General features: G+C 39.2%; 1 protein-coding gene across 1 annotated transcript in view; it reads left to right on the forward strand.

Annotated features, from left to right (window-relative positions):
- The window catches only part of LOC140564368 (uncharacterized), a 179,097-nt gene that overhangs the window by 33,053 nt on the left and 130,347 nt on the right, over positions 1-15,697 (forward strand). Inside the window, exon 9 of the mRNA XM_072689769.1 lies at positions 14,522-14,653. Within this exon, the coding sequence (XP_072545870.1) occupies positions 14,522-14,653 (132 nt within the window). The remainder of the gene's footprint in view (positions 1-14,521; positions 14,654-15,697) is intronic.

Consider the following 15,697-nt stretch of genomic DNA (forward strand, 5'->3'; position numbering starts at 1 on the left):
TGTAAATGACTCTCCATTATACGAGCGGTCCGGGCGCCTTTTAATGAGGTGTGAATATCCACATTATACTTGAGTATCAAGGCAGATAAAGACACAAGAACTTGATTTTTTTTGTGTTTCTAATCAGAACGGTATCCATTGAATTTTTGATAAGTGTGTGTGTTTTTGTCTTATTTCTCTCTAATGTTACACTCCAGTGTACCTCAGTAACAAGATTGATATTTTTTAATATTTCAGACAGCTGCTTGGCTTCTGAGATCCAACAAGATCGGGCATTCTCAGCCTGGCATGGCTTCTTCAACTTACCCTAGATATAGTTGATCAGCCAGCTTGAAGTTCAAATTTTGCTCCTTTAATTTAGTGCTGTAGCTACAAAACTAACATTGTTAGTTAACGGTCAATAGCCACCCAAATAACCAATAGCCACCCAAAATAATTTTCGTAAGTACATGGCCACAAACGTTTTAAACTGCATTCATGTTTTTTCTACTGGGGTCATACAGACTGGCCATGTACATGTTGCAGTGTAGCTGTAATTGTACACAATTGTTTCCAGCTACATAAAGAAGTTTTGTTCATTTATATAGTTCACAGTGGGTGGACCCACCAGCACCATCTCTGGAAGTGGTTTAAGAAGGTTGAGGGAAGTGTATGGGCATGTATATATGGAAAGGATTTGGATGACTATTGACTTGTAGTGGTTTTAGGGCACAGTATGACTGCTAAAAAAAATGGTTGTGTGGAATGTCACTGATGATCAAACATGTCATACTGAATTGCCTGTACTCTATGACTCATTCAGGACAAATCCTGAGACTATACATATGGACATTGATGACACAAAAGACTGCAGATTGTGTTTTTATAAATGTCTCTACTAAGTATCTTTGTTGTCCCTAAATTTGTTGTAAGTTGTCCCTAAATTTAGCCATGTCACTCCACTGCTGCGTTCTCTCCACTGGCTTCCTGTAGCTGCCCACATCAGATTTAAAACCCTGACGCTGGCCTACAAAGCCAAGAACGGACCAGCCCCTCCGTACCTGATGGCAATGGTCAAAAGCCGATCCGCACCAAGAGCACTTTGAGCTTCAAGTACGGCTCGGCTCGACCCGCCATCCCTCAAAATCCGCGGAAGACAAGCGTCCAGGCTCTTTTCTGTCCTGGCACCAAAGTGGTGGAACGAGCTTCCCCTGGGTGTCCGAACGGCCGAGTCGCTCGCTGTCTTCAAACGCAGACTGAAGACCCACCTCTTCCGAGAGTACTTGGACGAATAGTTCTATGGTCGCCTTATTGTATTGTGTTTAGTAATGTCTAAGCTTGGAGGTATCTTTTGTATTATTAGTCTATTCTAACTAGCTAAGGCTTTTCTTGGGTAAATAGCAAAGCACTTTGTAAGTCGCTCTGGATAAGAGCGTCTGCTAAATGCCATAAATGTAAATGTAAATGTAAGTATCTGGATTTGACAATGCATATATAGCCTCAGCTGCTGACATGCCAGTAAACAACAGCACCACCACCACCTCAGCCTTAATGAACAGCTGGATGTAATTTAAATGGGCAAAAATAAGTTTAGCCCTTGTATGTTATTGGAAAGTTTGAGTGACTATTGACTTCTAGTGTCAATCAGCCTCATAGCTAATGCACTAAACCAAAGAGCAACATTTTGGGCACTACACATGTCTTGAAATTTTATACCAAGTATAAAACTTTGGACCAGTTCAGTATGGTCATTGCACCAATGTAAAGGACGGGTGGTGTTTTCATTCAGTTCATTTAAAATGACAGGCTTTAATATGAGTATCTAGTATACGTGGGGCCAGGTCCTGACACTGTTTGAAAACAAACCTGCATTTGTATTCTGTGCTTCTCTCAGGGTGGCAGCAGTGAGGTACCACTTGGCTTCTAATTACTCCATAATGTGGGATATTGTGATAATCTTCCAAGTGCTCAGAGGGCTTTACCCACAATTCCTGTCACAGTGCCAACCTCAGCTGGCATTGCCACCCTGTGCACTCCGCTCAGCTGCGCTCCACACTCCTCTCTCCTCACACTCTCCCGCCTAGATGCTGAAAGAGGGATGCAGATGCCCTCTTAAGAGCTGTGAGAAGAGCCTCTCTTGTGTTTGCTAAGAGCTCTAATGTGCGCAACAGGGAGAGCTAATTTGTATTTGCATCTAAATAGAGGCCTTAATTCTCATCAAGCACAGACTGGATTGAAGAAGCATTGTGTCTCTATAGGGGCAAACCTCTGTGGCAAAGATTTGAGCAATATATTTATCTCATTAACCAGTGCCAGAATGCCAGTGTTACATTTGGAGCAAGCAAGTGCGCCAGCTGGCGTTAGCGATGGCGACAAACGTTTAATATAGTCCTCGTTTTCCAAGTCTTTCAAATATGAGAGTTATTGCTTGTACTTAGCTATACTGCTTAGTTATGTAATTGCATAATTACAAAATAAAATTACTCTTTTATGTTGAACTTCTATGATGTATTGTCAGGCACGAGTCTGCACTGCTAGGTTAGGTAGACATCTACTAGCTGGCATTTCTCAATTAACTAATCATGAAGAAATCGGGTATTAAGTGTTAATTATCAATATATAACAAAGTAACATCAGTTCAAACAGGATATATAAACTGCTTCATAAGCTCATACGTCATTAACAAATGAAGTAGAAATGTAATTATTATAATATATTAATAACCTGCATTTGCTAACATATTAAGACACATACCCCCAATTTTGAACAAATCTTGTTTTAAAAATGTTTTAAGTAAAAGAATGTTAATGAATTTACCAAACAATGATTGAAGTGATATACAATTGTATTGTAAATTATTTGCAACATTTTACAGAAAATCAGTTTGAGCAAATATCTATTAAGTAATCTACAGACTTGGAACAATGAATTAATTAAACCTAAGCGTAAAAAGTCATAAAGGGGGACTAATAACTAAAAACAAGACCATAAATTCCAAACTCCAAACATATAATGACGTGCAACGACAAAAGGGGGAAGAGCTGGGGGACTAGTTACTAAGCGAAAACGACAAGGCCGACCAAAACTGGAACCGCAGCGTGCTGCCATGAGCGTGGTTCGACTACCTGGGACGTGGGTAGCCAGTGAATCTTGACCGTGAGTGAGCAAGCCTTGCTGATAACATGGATAGCAGGGTGACCTGCTCCTGAACGCAGATACCGAGCCGAAGCTGACCTTAACACAGCTCTAGTCGTAAGGGGAACCTCTCGGGCGACCTCAAGGATTTCAAATGATTCAATTCTCGGCATTGAATCACGGTGTTGACGCTCCTTAAGTACCCCCAGTCCCAGGTGAAACACATGAACCAAACAAAAGGACAAAGAACAATCAGAACCGAATCATGAGTCGACACCCGTGAAAAGAACCAAACACACATGAACACGAACATGGCGAAACTAAGGCGGGAGTTCATATTTGGGCCTGTGGGCGGCGGCTCTGAATCGCCCCGGGGGAGGGCGCAATAACAAGGGCCTGACATGTTACAGAAGTGGTATTAGTCAAAAGTGAGGGTGGCACCAGAAACAGACAAATGTGACATCTCCATGGATCGCACCAATAAATCTTGGGTGCCTGTGACCCTGTTGCTGGTTCACCGGTTGTTTGTCCTTGGAGCACTTTTGGTCGGTACTGACCACTGCATACTGGTGAACATCCAAAAGACCTTCCTGATTTTTTTAAAGATTACCTGACCCAGTAGTCTAGCACATCATCTTAAAGAACTGCCTGTTCATTTGCTGGCTAATATGTATATCTCACTTCTGGACAGGTGTCATTGTAACCAGATAATGAATGTTATTTTACTTCATCTGTCGGTGGTTATAATGTTATGGTTGGTCATTGTCATTTGTACAACATAATAAAGTTAGGATTTATAGGTATCTTATAAAGTAGCAAATCTAAGGCGGTAGAGTTCATCAGTAGAGTGTATGTAGTAAGGATGAATAGTGTGGTGTAAAGATTAAGTTATTTGATATGGCTGAAGTGTGCCACGTTTATTTAAACATTCGGGGCAATGGGCCTTAATTGTGCAATTCGTTTCCTGCAGTTTTGCTGAGCGGTCGCCCTTCTCCTGAGCCTGTGAAAGAGACAGTGTTCGTTGCAGAGCGGTGGTGAAACGCTCCACAAGCAGAATGTGGAGCCTTTTTGAACTTAACCACAGCATTTGACATTTATTATGAATGGAGGAGCGAGAAGAAGGGCCAGACAAGTTGCCTTTGTTGCTCGGAGGGACAGAAAACCCCCGTCCCGTGTTAGGATAGGATGGACGAGCTCTCTCCGATGTGGCTGACTCATCTCGGTTTCCATACGCCGTGGCTATGACACATGAAGTGCGGTGTCCGAACCACAGGCATTTGCTTAAAGTGAGCTTGGCTGTGGGGAGAACCTCGCCTCAGATTTATGTTTTACAGTAACTCATTCTGCCTAGGGCCTAGAGTTTCGATCCCGACGCCACTGAAGGTCAAAAGGATAAACACGCGCTGTTTGCTGTCGTTACACTACAGTGCTTTCTCACTCTGCGGCTTTTGAGTAATTGTGTTGGGTTTTAATTGAGTGCATGGTTTTGCATTTGGAATTGCACTGACATTTAACATATTGTAGATATACTTTTGACCTTCTGTAGATAATGTTAGATGTGTACATTTAGATTAAGGGTTGCATAGACTAATCCACTAATATATCCACTAGTCAGCACTGTGGTCACCTGTCAACTAGCCTGGGGCAGTAAATAGGAATCAAATTACGATAGATGATCTACCAAGGTCCAACAGTCGAGAGGAGAGCAGAAAGCAGTTTTTGTACTCACAAAGTACTGTAATAATAAATGAAATAACTGAGTAAAAACAAATGAGACAAATGAGATTAAACACATTTCACATAAACTGCAAATTGATTAAAACTGTTCTGAAGCATAGTTTCACAAGCCTTCTGGTTATTAACAGAGTTTAGTAGATTCGTTGCTAAGCATGGCTAAAAATTGCCTACTTTAAACACCAATTACAGCTCTTGTTTGTGTGCCTTGTCAGGGTGGATGACCGGGCCACGTGAATCGAAGCGCTGTGGCTATTGGCAAACATGTGAAGATCTCTCATTTTTTTTGCCACTTACTGCTTCAAACAAACCTTTTGATTAACTTAAAGACGTGATGCCGCAAACTTCACAAACAGTTTATAGTTCAGTGCCTGTTTCTTGTTCTAAGAGGCTCATTGTTGCCACAGTATTTAGAGCAAACTTGTTAGTGAGGATTTAGAGCTTTAATCAGGAGCTGTTAGAACTTTCACCTGAACCAGAATACAAATAACTTCTGAGCCAAAACCTTGACCTGAGATAGAAAAAACTGTCTGGACCTGACCTGAATTACATAAAGTCCCTAATGCTGTGCCAGCATCTACAGAATACTGTCTGAATATAACCTGATATTTCTAATGATGTAGCTGGTGAAAGACGTTTTCATCAAGCAGTGGCTTTGAACAACAACCCAAGCATTTCAGAGCTATCATACTGCTCTCACTAACTTTTGTCCCATGTCACAGTTTATAGTGGCAAAAAAAGAAGAATAAGAATCACTGATTTATTTTTTAAATGATAATTCATGGGCCCCTGGGGGTCTAGGGGCTTTGATGACCATGGCTTTCAAGAGTCATCGATAGAAAGGTTTCTCAATGACATTACTCCTGAGAACCCCATTTTGACAGTTATTTCTAGGTGGAAAAGACAACTGCATACTTTGCATTTTAATGAAATATAGATGATACTGTAAAATAAAATTAAAAACCTGTGCAAAAAACAATGCCAGCAGTTGCGACCTAAAAAATAAGCTTGCTTTTCAAAATCTGCGTTTACCAACCTGCTGGCATTAAGTTTTTTATTTAATTTAATTTTTTATTTTTTTAGGATTCAAGAAAGGGGAAAATGCCACGTTGCAAAAACCAAAGTTAGCTGAAAGTCATTAGGCAGTATTAGGCGAGGTGAGCATGCTTCCAGGTTGAGTTTAAAACACAGTATGATTAAGTGACTGCTTTTAAACACTGGTTGTTCTCGGCAAGGGAGAGAGAGCAAGAGAAAGAGAGCAGTGCCACTTGTCCTGCTGTGCCTTCTGAGTCAAATCTTGAGGAGGTAGCAATATTTAATCCTATTTCTGCGACACCGTCTTCGCTCCTAGCCACTTTGCATAAGAAGTGTCCATTACCCTGGCTAATGGGAGCATGTGCTTTGAATTGAGCTGCAGGTCCTCGCGTCAGACTCTAAAAAGCACACCAACATGCCCTAATGGGACCACATCGGCATGGAACGATAATTCATCCGATTTGCTGATTCACCAGTCCTGTGCCCTTGTCTGATTGTGTAAAATGATTTGGCCTCTAATTAGAATCCATCCCATCAGAATTGCAAATTGAGGTGTGGGGCTAAACGACAGAAAAACAGATTAAATTTTAAATGTTGTCCATGTAAAAGATGAAATCACATTTACAGGGCTAGCATTAGTCTAAATGATTTACTGTTTAAGAGATACTAATGTGTTTGAGCAAACTTGCTTTGGTCAGGGCATGTGGCTTTGACTGTAAAAGAGCAATAAGTAGCATTAAGACTGTTTTGCATGTGTGTTGTTATACAGTTTTACTAAAATAAATGGCGGAGAAGCTTCTTCCCCCGGCTAATGTGCCATTCTTAGTAGTGGTTCCCTGTCACTCTCTGAATAGAATTAAGGATGTAACGAAAAAACAGTACCAAAATAATAATAAAAAAAACAACATTCTCATTGAAAATGAGAATGGTGTACATTTTCCTTTTGTATAAGCAGTAACACAAATGATGAAATTGCACAAAACTATTGACTATTGCGCATGGGTACATTGTAATTAACTGCTTAGACAATATATTGTGCACTCCTAATTTCAAGCTTTTCACAGATTGATCTTTTGAGGTTAATATATTGAGCTTAGTATGCATTGATATACACAATTAGACATTCATACAGTTATACAATAACTAAACTAGTGTAATATAGAAATATATTCATTTACACAAATACAGTTCTTCCCAGCTCACATTTATAGCATTCTGACATTGCATGGAAGCAAACAGACATCAAATTTTGCATGCTTTGTCAAAGCGTTATTCTCAATAGTATGTAAAGCTTGGCCCCAATTTAACAATGCATGATTGGGTTTAAGTCATCTGAGCTAAATACACTCTGCCTACATTCAGCTCTGTTAGACCTACAGCACCAGTTCAGACCTTTGTTTTTGTTTTTACAGACTAAAGTGAATGGATAGGGAGTCATCGTGCTTTAGAGTGCCTCACTCTGTCTAGATTGCTCAGCAGGGGCCTTCAGAGGTGACATATGTGAACGTTCAAACATGTTGACCTTTTGACCGCTGGATACTGTGAAGCAGATTTAAAACAAAGCAGTTAAAATTTAAGGTAACTGCTGCAAACATTGTAATTATGAAGTTGATTAGCTGTCGGAGAGCAACCATCTGATGTGTAGGCCTTATGTGTAGTGTACACAAAACATTTAATACAGCATAGAAACAGGAGTAAAGTTTCATACCTCTTCTCCAGTTTTAACCTTGTCTCCTGACAGCTGATTGACTAATGTCAGCAATGTTTTACAGGTAAGGCTGCTGTTAGAAATCCCTGTTTGAACTTTTACCCTCATGCAAAGTTAGACCTTTTAAAAAACAAAAAAAAGTAATCAAAAATAGCTGGAGACACAATACTGCATGATAGCAAAGTGTCTTGTCCACATGTCAGTTTGATTGACCAATAGCGGCCAAAATTAATGAATTATCATTAAGTCATTATTGTATTGTCACTTGTTGTTCACAGAAGCAGCATGCAAAGTTCCAGCTTGATTGGATGTATGCTCAGTGAGAAACACCTGTGACCTTTACTGCAACATCTGTTTGACATATATGCACCAACATGGATAAACCCCCTTAGAAAAAATTCCCTGTCATAGTAAAAATGGCATTTTACTTGTTTGGCTCCGATCCAAAAGTTCATTCATTCATTTGCATATGGAAGCCATATTGTTTACATAATATTTCAGGGTCCTGTGAATACTTTCTTGTCAGTTTTGTGAGGATCGGACAAAAACCCAAGGACATACAGACAAGCAAAGTAAGATATTTTATAAGAATTATTTATTTATTTATTTATTTATTGTTTGTGTTCAGAACCACAGTTCCATATATCGACTAACATCAAACATTTAATATAATGAAAAAGGGAATTTATATCAGTGTTGATGGACAACACTAAAGAAAAAAGGGTCACATGCCAGCATTGGTGCGTTCCTTCTTTTGAATGCTTTGGATAAGGCACTCATATTCAGGAGACATAGCCAGTTTGGAGTGAGAGATATCAATAGAATGAAGGTCAGTTGTCTTTCCTAACACACAATTAATGTGCATGTTTAAACTGGATGATTATTCAGAGTCTTAGTGCAAGCCATAGTGTTTATTTATTTTTTAAACACAGTGACAGTGCCCAGCAATCCAATATATGCAAACTGTCTTATGTGAAAAGATGTATCTATAGCTTCAGCTTGAAACAAATAACCACCATAAGGGTTTTATGTAACACCTTGGGGAGTTTGCTGTGTGAATGCAGTATCTAAAGAAGCATGTAATGCAGTGTTATCCAGTGTTTGATGACTTTTATAAGTAGCTTTATTTGAAAATGCATTTTAAGGAGCTGCAGTGTGTTTGTCAGCACATTAAGTGCCCTGGCCTTGCTGCTCCAATCATTACTGATTATTGCTTGACTCCTTGTGTCTGGGGTATGGCTAATATGTCAGTCAACTGGGAGAGGACCTTTTGACCATGCGGAATCAATCGTTAATGCCAATTTGGGCTCATAATTGACCGTGACTTCTCAAGTCTTTGTTTTGTTTCTACAGGTGTAGATAAAATCCACAAATTGAATGCAGTGAAGAGATTCTGTGTATTTGGGTTTTATGGTTTTTTAAGGAGCAAAATAATTATTTTTTGTATTACTGAAGTTGGGGTTAGGGTTGGGTTTAGGCTTCAGAAATTCTAAATATCTATCTATAATACATATGGTCAGTATTGGTATTTTAGTGAAACCATAACTCCAAAAAAAAAATAAATACATAAAATAAAAACAAAATCACAGCTTGAGTAGAAGTACAAAAGTAACAAAAGTAAAATACCTCTTTACTGGAACTTGTTAGTCTATCAAATTGGTGTTGTAGATAAAACACAGGTGATGCCAGTTGCAAATTAATACAGATGCATATGTCCACAGAACAACAGTGCAGCTATATAAGTAATTAGTAGTTAATATCCATTTAGAAAGTTAAGAAGGTTTTTTGCTTCCATAAATAACTTCTTATACCTACTTAAATATATATAGAATACATATGTGTAGATATGTACACGTACTGTACTGGGCAAAGGTTTTAGGTATCAGATTAAATTTGTAAAAAAGTAGTGTGTTGTGTATTATAATGTATTGTAATTTATTAACATGGAAAGTAAGTCCATATATACCTGCAACTTATTTATTACCCCACATTTTGACAATGCTTTACCATTTTCTGTTCGTTTTCAAAGCTATACTGTGCATATGCAGTTTTTAACCTACTGTCGTGACATCCTCTTGCTGACATGGTGCAGCGGACATCTGTTATTGCACCTCCATCCTTAATGATGCTCATCCTTAATTATTCAAAATATTTTTCTACTAGAATAAAAGACACCTTCTTGGTTCTGTTCAAATTGCAGGTATTTGATACACAGTTAGTATTGACACCTCAGATGGTTAATTATATATGTATGTGTGTGTGTGTGTGTGTGTGTATATATATATATATATATATTTAAATATAAAGGCATGTCAGTATGTGATTTTTGGCTAGGATTGAGAGAGTAAATACACACAAATAGTGCAAAGGTAAGAGTCTAAAAAGAGAATGTATAAAATACAGGTGAATGCAGTTCTATCAGCTTTGCAGTGAAAACCACAGCCCAGCTCAGAAGTCCATATTATTATGTGAAAAGACCTTTCTTCATCACCAGGTCACTTACTCTTGACCTTGTATGCATTGAAAAAGGAGCTCACCATGGTAACCTGGGTCTCCAGGTTTTTCCAGCTAGTACATCATCCCCCAGCTCTCTTCATGTAATACTTTTATTGGCTGCACAATTGAAATGTCATGGTTGGCCAACAGAGGAGCCGGTTATTTCTTATGTGTGATTAAACCGTGCCTGTAAATTGGGCCGCCATGGCCGTCTAGGGCGCAAAAAAAGTGGTGCAGAGAAGATGAGCTCAGACGAACAGGGCCCTTGTAAGAATCTGTAGCTCGCGCTTCGCTTTTGAAGATGTGTGAGAGCGGCTCTTTTGCATATGCGTGCGCCGGGAACGTGGCGTTAAGGCACATGATATGGCACATCAAAGCCTCAGCATGTCGCAGATGTACTAGAAATCAGGTTGAAATGAATATTAATGAGCAAGGAAATGACCCCTGGGAAATGTTGTCTGTAAGTGAGTGTAGTAGCTCACCTTTGCCACGGTGCCACTGCAGGAGGAATCCCCAGCGGGCAGCTTTCACAGCTCGCTCGATGTCACTTATGCCCGCCTGCTTCCAGCCACAATGGCCTTATCAAGTCTCTCTCACTCTCTCTCTCTCTCTCTCCCTCTCTCTCTCTCTCTCTCTCTCTTTCTCTCTCTCTTTCTCTCTCTCTCTCTCTCTCTCTCTCTCTCTTTCTCTTTCTCTCTTACTCTCTCAAGCACTTTATTAGGAACACCTGTGTATCAACTCGTTTATGCAATTACCAGCCAATCATGTGGCAGCAGTGCGATACATAAAATCATGCAGGTGCAGGTCAGCAGCTTCAGGTAATGTTCACATCAACCATCAGAATGAGGGAAAAATGCCATGTTAGTGTATTTAAACGTGGCATGATTGTTGGTAGAAAACATTTCCATAGTTTTCTAGAGTTTACTGAATGCTTTGAATGATGGAATAAAGAAAAAAAACATTGAGCGGCAGTTCTGCAGACGGGGACGTCTTGTTGATGCGGGAGGTCAACGAAAAATAGTCAGACTGGTTCAAGCTGACAGAAAGGCTCCAGTAATTCATATACCTGCTCTACAATCGTGGCGAGCCAAAAAGCATCCCAGCATGCACCACATGTGGAGGTGAATGACCTACAATAGTAGAAGGGTTCAACTTGTTGTGCCAGCCAAGAACAGAAAGGCTGCAGTGGGCACAGGCTCACCAAAACAGCAAGAGTCTATTCTTCCTTGTATCAACAGTCCAGACTTGTGGAGGTGGTGTAATGGTATGAGGAATTCATGGAACACTTTGGGCCCATTAATACCGATCAGTAATAAATTAATACCAATCTCTAATACCGATCAGTCATTGTTTAATTGGTGCAGACTATTTGAGAATATCCCTGTTTATTTACAGTTACACACACTATTATATTGTATATTCTAGCTAGATATTAGCCCATACAAGGGGATTTTTAGATCATTCACTTGGAGAAGATCATTAATGCCACTGCACTGAACAATGGCTTTACAGTAATTATGTTTATCACCCAAGCTGTAGATTCATCCCATTGATTCTGTGCATGGCTTATACTTGGTATTCTTGACTTTTGAATGCATTGACGCAGTCTGCCGACTTACTGCTTAGGACTCTCCATTACTCAGCACTAGAGATTAGCTCGGGTTCACTGAGTGAACTTTAGGAGAGCTCTCTGAAGAGGAAACATTCTGAAAAGGTGACTGGAGTTTAATTCATAGCTCTTCTTGCTGAGGTCATGCAAGTCTTCCCTTATTCCTCTTGACCCCTCCGCTATAACCATGCTCTCCTTAACACTAATGCAGGAATGAAGAGCATGAAGCTCTGCGTCCGAGTTCACCTTCAACATCTGACTTGTTTTAAAAAGTTTCAACTCTGGCGAAAGGCTCCAGAAATCGTCCAATACGTTGTTTTAGTTTGGATTATACTTGTGGAAATGTTATGAAAGCTAGCTGACACCACTGCTGTAAACAGTGGCTTTACAATGGCGCAGAAGCTAAATAGCTGACTCTGTTTTCTGTCTGGTAATGAAAATATTTTTTCTAGATAATGGACTCTTCCAGCCATTTAGAGTTAGGTATTGGAGGCAGGGCGCTTTAAATGAGTTGTGAAACACTGATTATAGTAAATATGAACTGATTGGCCTTAAGCTGTTTACAGCTGAATTTAATTGGGTAAAAATGTAATTTGCCCGCTTTATATTGCATCGACAAAGCCTATTGATTTATCCGATTCGGGATTTATCTTGTCTTTTGTACATAAAATTCACATATGCTGTTCGAATGGGAAATGGTGGCATCGATTTCCTTAACTTGAGCCCAAATGCTAAAGATTTTTGGATAAGCTTTCTCATTACTTAAGCCAAAATCAATAAGGAAGAGCATCTTTTAATGAATGAGCAGTTTGAACACCACGCTGCAGATACGGCCTCCTGTTCATCCACTGCTTGGCCAATCGATCATCAAGGTTGCTTAAGTGAGGTCCAATTGGTTGACATTGTGGTTTTCTTTTGTGTCCAAACTCACAGCCTCAGAAAAACGAGGATGAGTCGAAGAGGAGTAGGAGCAAATCCAGACCCTCTGACCGATAAACAGCAGACTACTTGCTAAGACATGAAAACTAACAGAGCTGAAACCGCTTAATTAAAGATGCCTATTGTATGCCCCCCCCCATAAGCAAGGCTTTCTTTGTTAATGACTGGCTCTCAGCATGCAAATAAAGTGCCGAAACACAGACTGTCTGGATGTCCCCTGACTGTGGATTGTGCCCTTAATTACTACTAAGATGTACAGATGTACAGTAAACCATACAGAGTGGCTGGAGTGAAATGTTGCTTGTGTTGTTCTAGAGAAACTTACTGAATCTGAATTGTTCACAGGGGTGGTAATAGGAACCAGACATCTGAAAAGTGTAATGCTTCTTAAAGCTACATAAAAAATGATGGCAAAGTAGTACCCTAACACCTCTTTATAATTTTTTTAAACAATTACATATCATCTTGATCATCTACTACTACTACGATCATCAATATATAAGACTCAGTGGTGGTTTTGGATAGTAACTAAAATGGTTATTAATTGAAATACAGAATATCGGATGATACGGATATTGAAATGGTGAGTATCAGATGATACTGATATTGAAAGCTTGAGTATCGGATGATGTTGATATTGAAATCTTGAGTAGCAGAAGATGCTGATATTGAAATCTTGAGGAACGGGAGATCCGGATATTAAAATCTTGAGTATCGGATGATACGGATATTGAAATCGTGAGTATCAGATGATACAGATATTGAAATCTTGAGGATCAGATGATGTTGATATTGAAATCTCGAGTATTGGATGATGCTGATATTGAAATGTCAAATTTTGGATGATTTCAGTATCAGCATCATCCAAAATTTGAGATCTCAATATCAGCATCATCCAATATTGGATGATACTGATATTGAAATCTTGAGTATTGGATGATGTTGATCTTGAAATCATGAGTATTAGATGATACAGATATTGAAATATTGAGTAACAGATGATACTCATTAAAATGTTGTGTATTGGATATTACTGATATTAAAATCTGGTGTATTGGATATTACTGATATTGAAATCTTGAGTAACGGAAGATGCTGATATTGAAATATTGAGTATCAGATGATGCGGATATTGAAATCTTGAGTGATGGATGTTACTGATATTGAAATTTTGAGTAACAGATGATACTGATATTTGATAATACTGTTTCGCAAAATCTTTTTCTGACACTAATATAGAAATTATTAGTGAATATTGGATAATATTGATCTTTGTAATTATCTTATCAAATATATTGATTATATTGACTGGAAATGGCATGAGACTACTTGTAGACATGTAGAATATTGAGTATTAGATGATGCTAATATTTGATAATACTTCTCCAATATTTGTACTTTATTTTTACTTCAAAACTTTTACTTTGTTTTGTTAAAACTACTTAAACTACTTTTTTTTTAACCCCACAAGAAGAAACACACTCATAACTAATAAGTGAGTGCTAAATCTAGATGAGATTTGTGCTGGAATCAGAAAGGTTTTTACTCTGATATCTGATTTAGGATTTCTTGCTGGTTTTGCCTATTTTGCATATTATATATATAGGATACACAACTGTTCAAACTTTTGAAAACAGCTTTACCAGTACTAAAACATTCTGATTGCAGTTACATGTTAAAATAATTCAGATATATCCGTCATGTACACCAACACACTTAAAATGCTTAATGGTTAAAACTATTTAAATCTACTATTACTTGTGTAGGTTATATAAAATAACAGCAGTTAATACTGTAGCAAGTGATTACAACCTTTTGATTTCAAACTAGTTTATACAACATTGTGTGTGTATATGTGTCTGTGGGTCCGGTTGCAGGGGCAGGAGAGGATTGTGGATAGAGTTGTGAACTCTCGGATACAGAACGAGGTGGAGGTGTCCAACTTGACCTCTCGGGTAAAACAGCTCCAGCTTCTGCAGGCCAAGGCCAGGAACTCCAGCACACACTCCATAAGCCAGGTAATCAACACACCTACACAGACACCCACACACACATGCACACCAGACACCATACATAAACATCTCTGTTTGTATGGATTTTGGTTGAATCGTTTTAGGCAGGAAAAAAATGGAAAAAGGGGATAGTCTGTGTCCTAAAGCCTTTCGTAAAGGTGCCACAGTTTTAAGGTCATGAATATGGAAGCTCTACGAGTTCAGAGAGGAGGAACAGAAAGCGAGCCTTTTGTTGTATGTCCTTTCCTCGTGTAAAGTTTGCTTTAAATGTCATACATTAGCATGTGAACTTTTAAATGAGCTTGTTTGCTCAGTTCACATCCTGGCATGTAAATACAGATATTGAATGCGTCTGTCTGAATTATCAGGGTGCGGGTGAGACAAAGGCTTTCCCAGCGTTAATTAAAGCACGGCTAGGGATATCCCTTTCCGTCCGATTGCGAGATGTGGCGGTTGCGCGAGATGCTGGAGCTGTGCCTCCAACCTGAATATCCGATAGTTGAAATGGAAATGATCTGTGCTGTCTTGATTTAGGCAGACATGATTGACAAGCATCACTCCCAATATAAAACTCTTCATGCATTATTCACACACTCACCTGTCCCCTGTTGTTGGAATGTTTTTTTTTCATATATATATATAAAGGTGCGTGTCAGTGTGTGTGTGTGGGTGTGTGACATACACAGTGCAGACTAGCATTTGGGACCAGCAGTGATTAGAGACAGAAGGAGACATGTAGCTGGATTGCTTATGGAGGTACATTAGCATAGAAAAAAAAGAAAATGAAACAGGAAAAATAACAGTAAAGAACCTCAGAGTTGTGCATGTGACCAAGAGGACTGTGTCCTGTCACTGGGACCCAAACTTAAACCCTGAAGACGCAGCAGTCATCTGTGGCCAGAAGTCCAAGAGAGTAAAATTGGCCCTGCTGCTCGCTCTGGATGGAAAGAATGGCTTAGTTCCTCTCTCCTGTCAATCTGTCAGTCCTGCCACTCATGGGCATCTGCCAGCTCACATACACATCTCCTCTCACAGATTGCACCATTTGGA

The sequence above is a fragment of the Salminus brasiliensis genome, chromosome 1 (assembly GCF_030463535.1).
Source record: "Salminus brasiliensis chromosome 1, fSalBra1.hap2, whole genome shotgun sequence".
In the NCBI taxonomy this organism is placed as follows: Eukaryota; Metazoa; Chordata; class Actinopteri; order Characiformes; family Bryconidae; genus Salminus; species Salminus brasiliensis.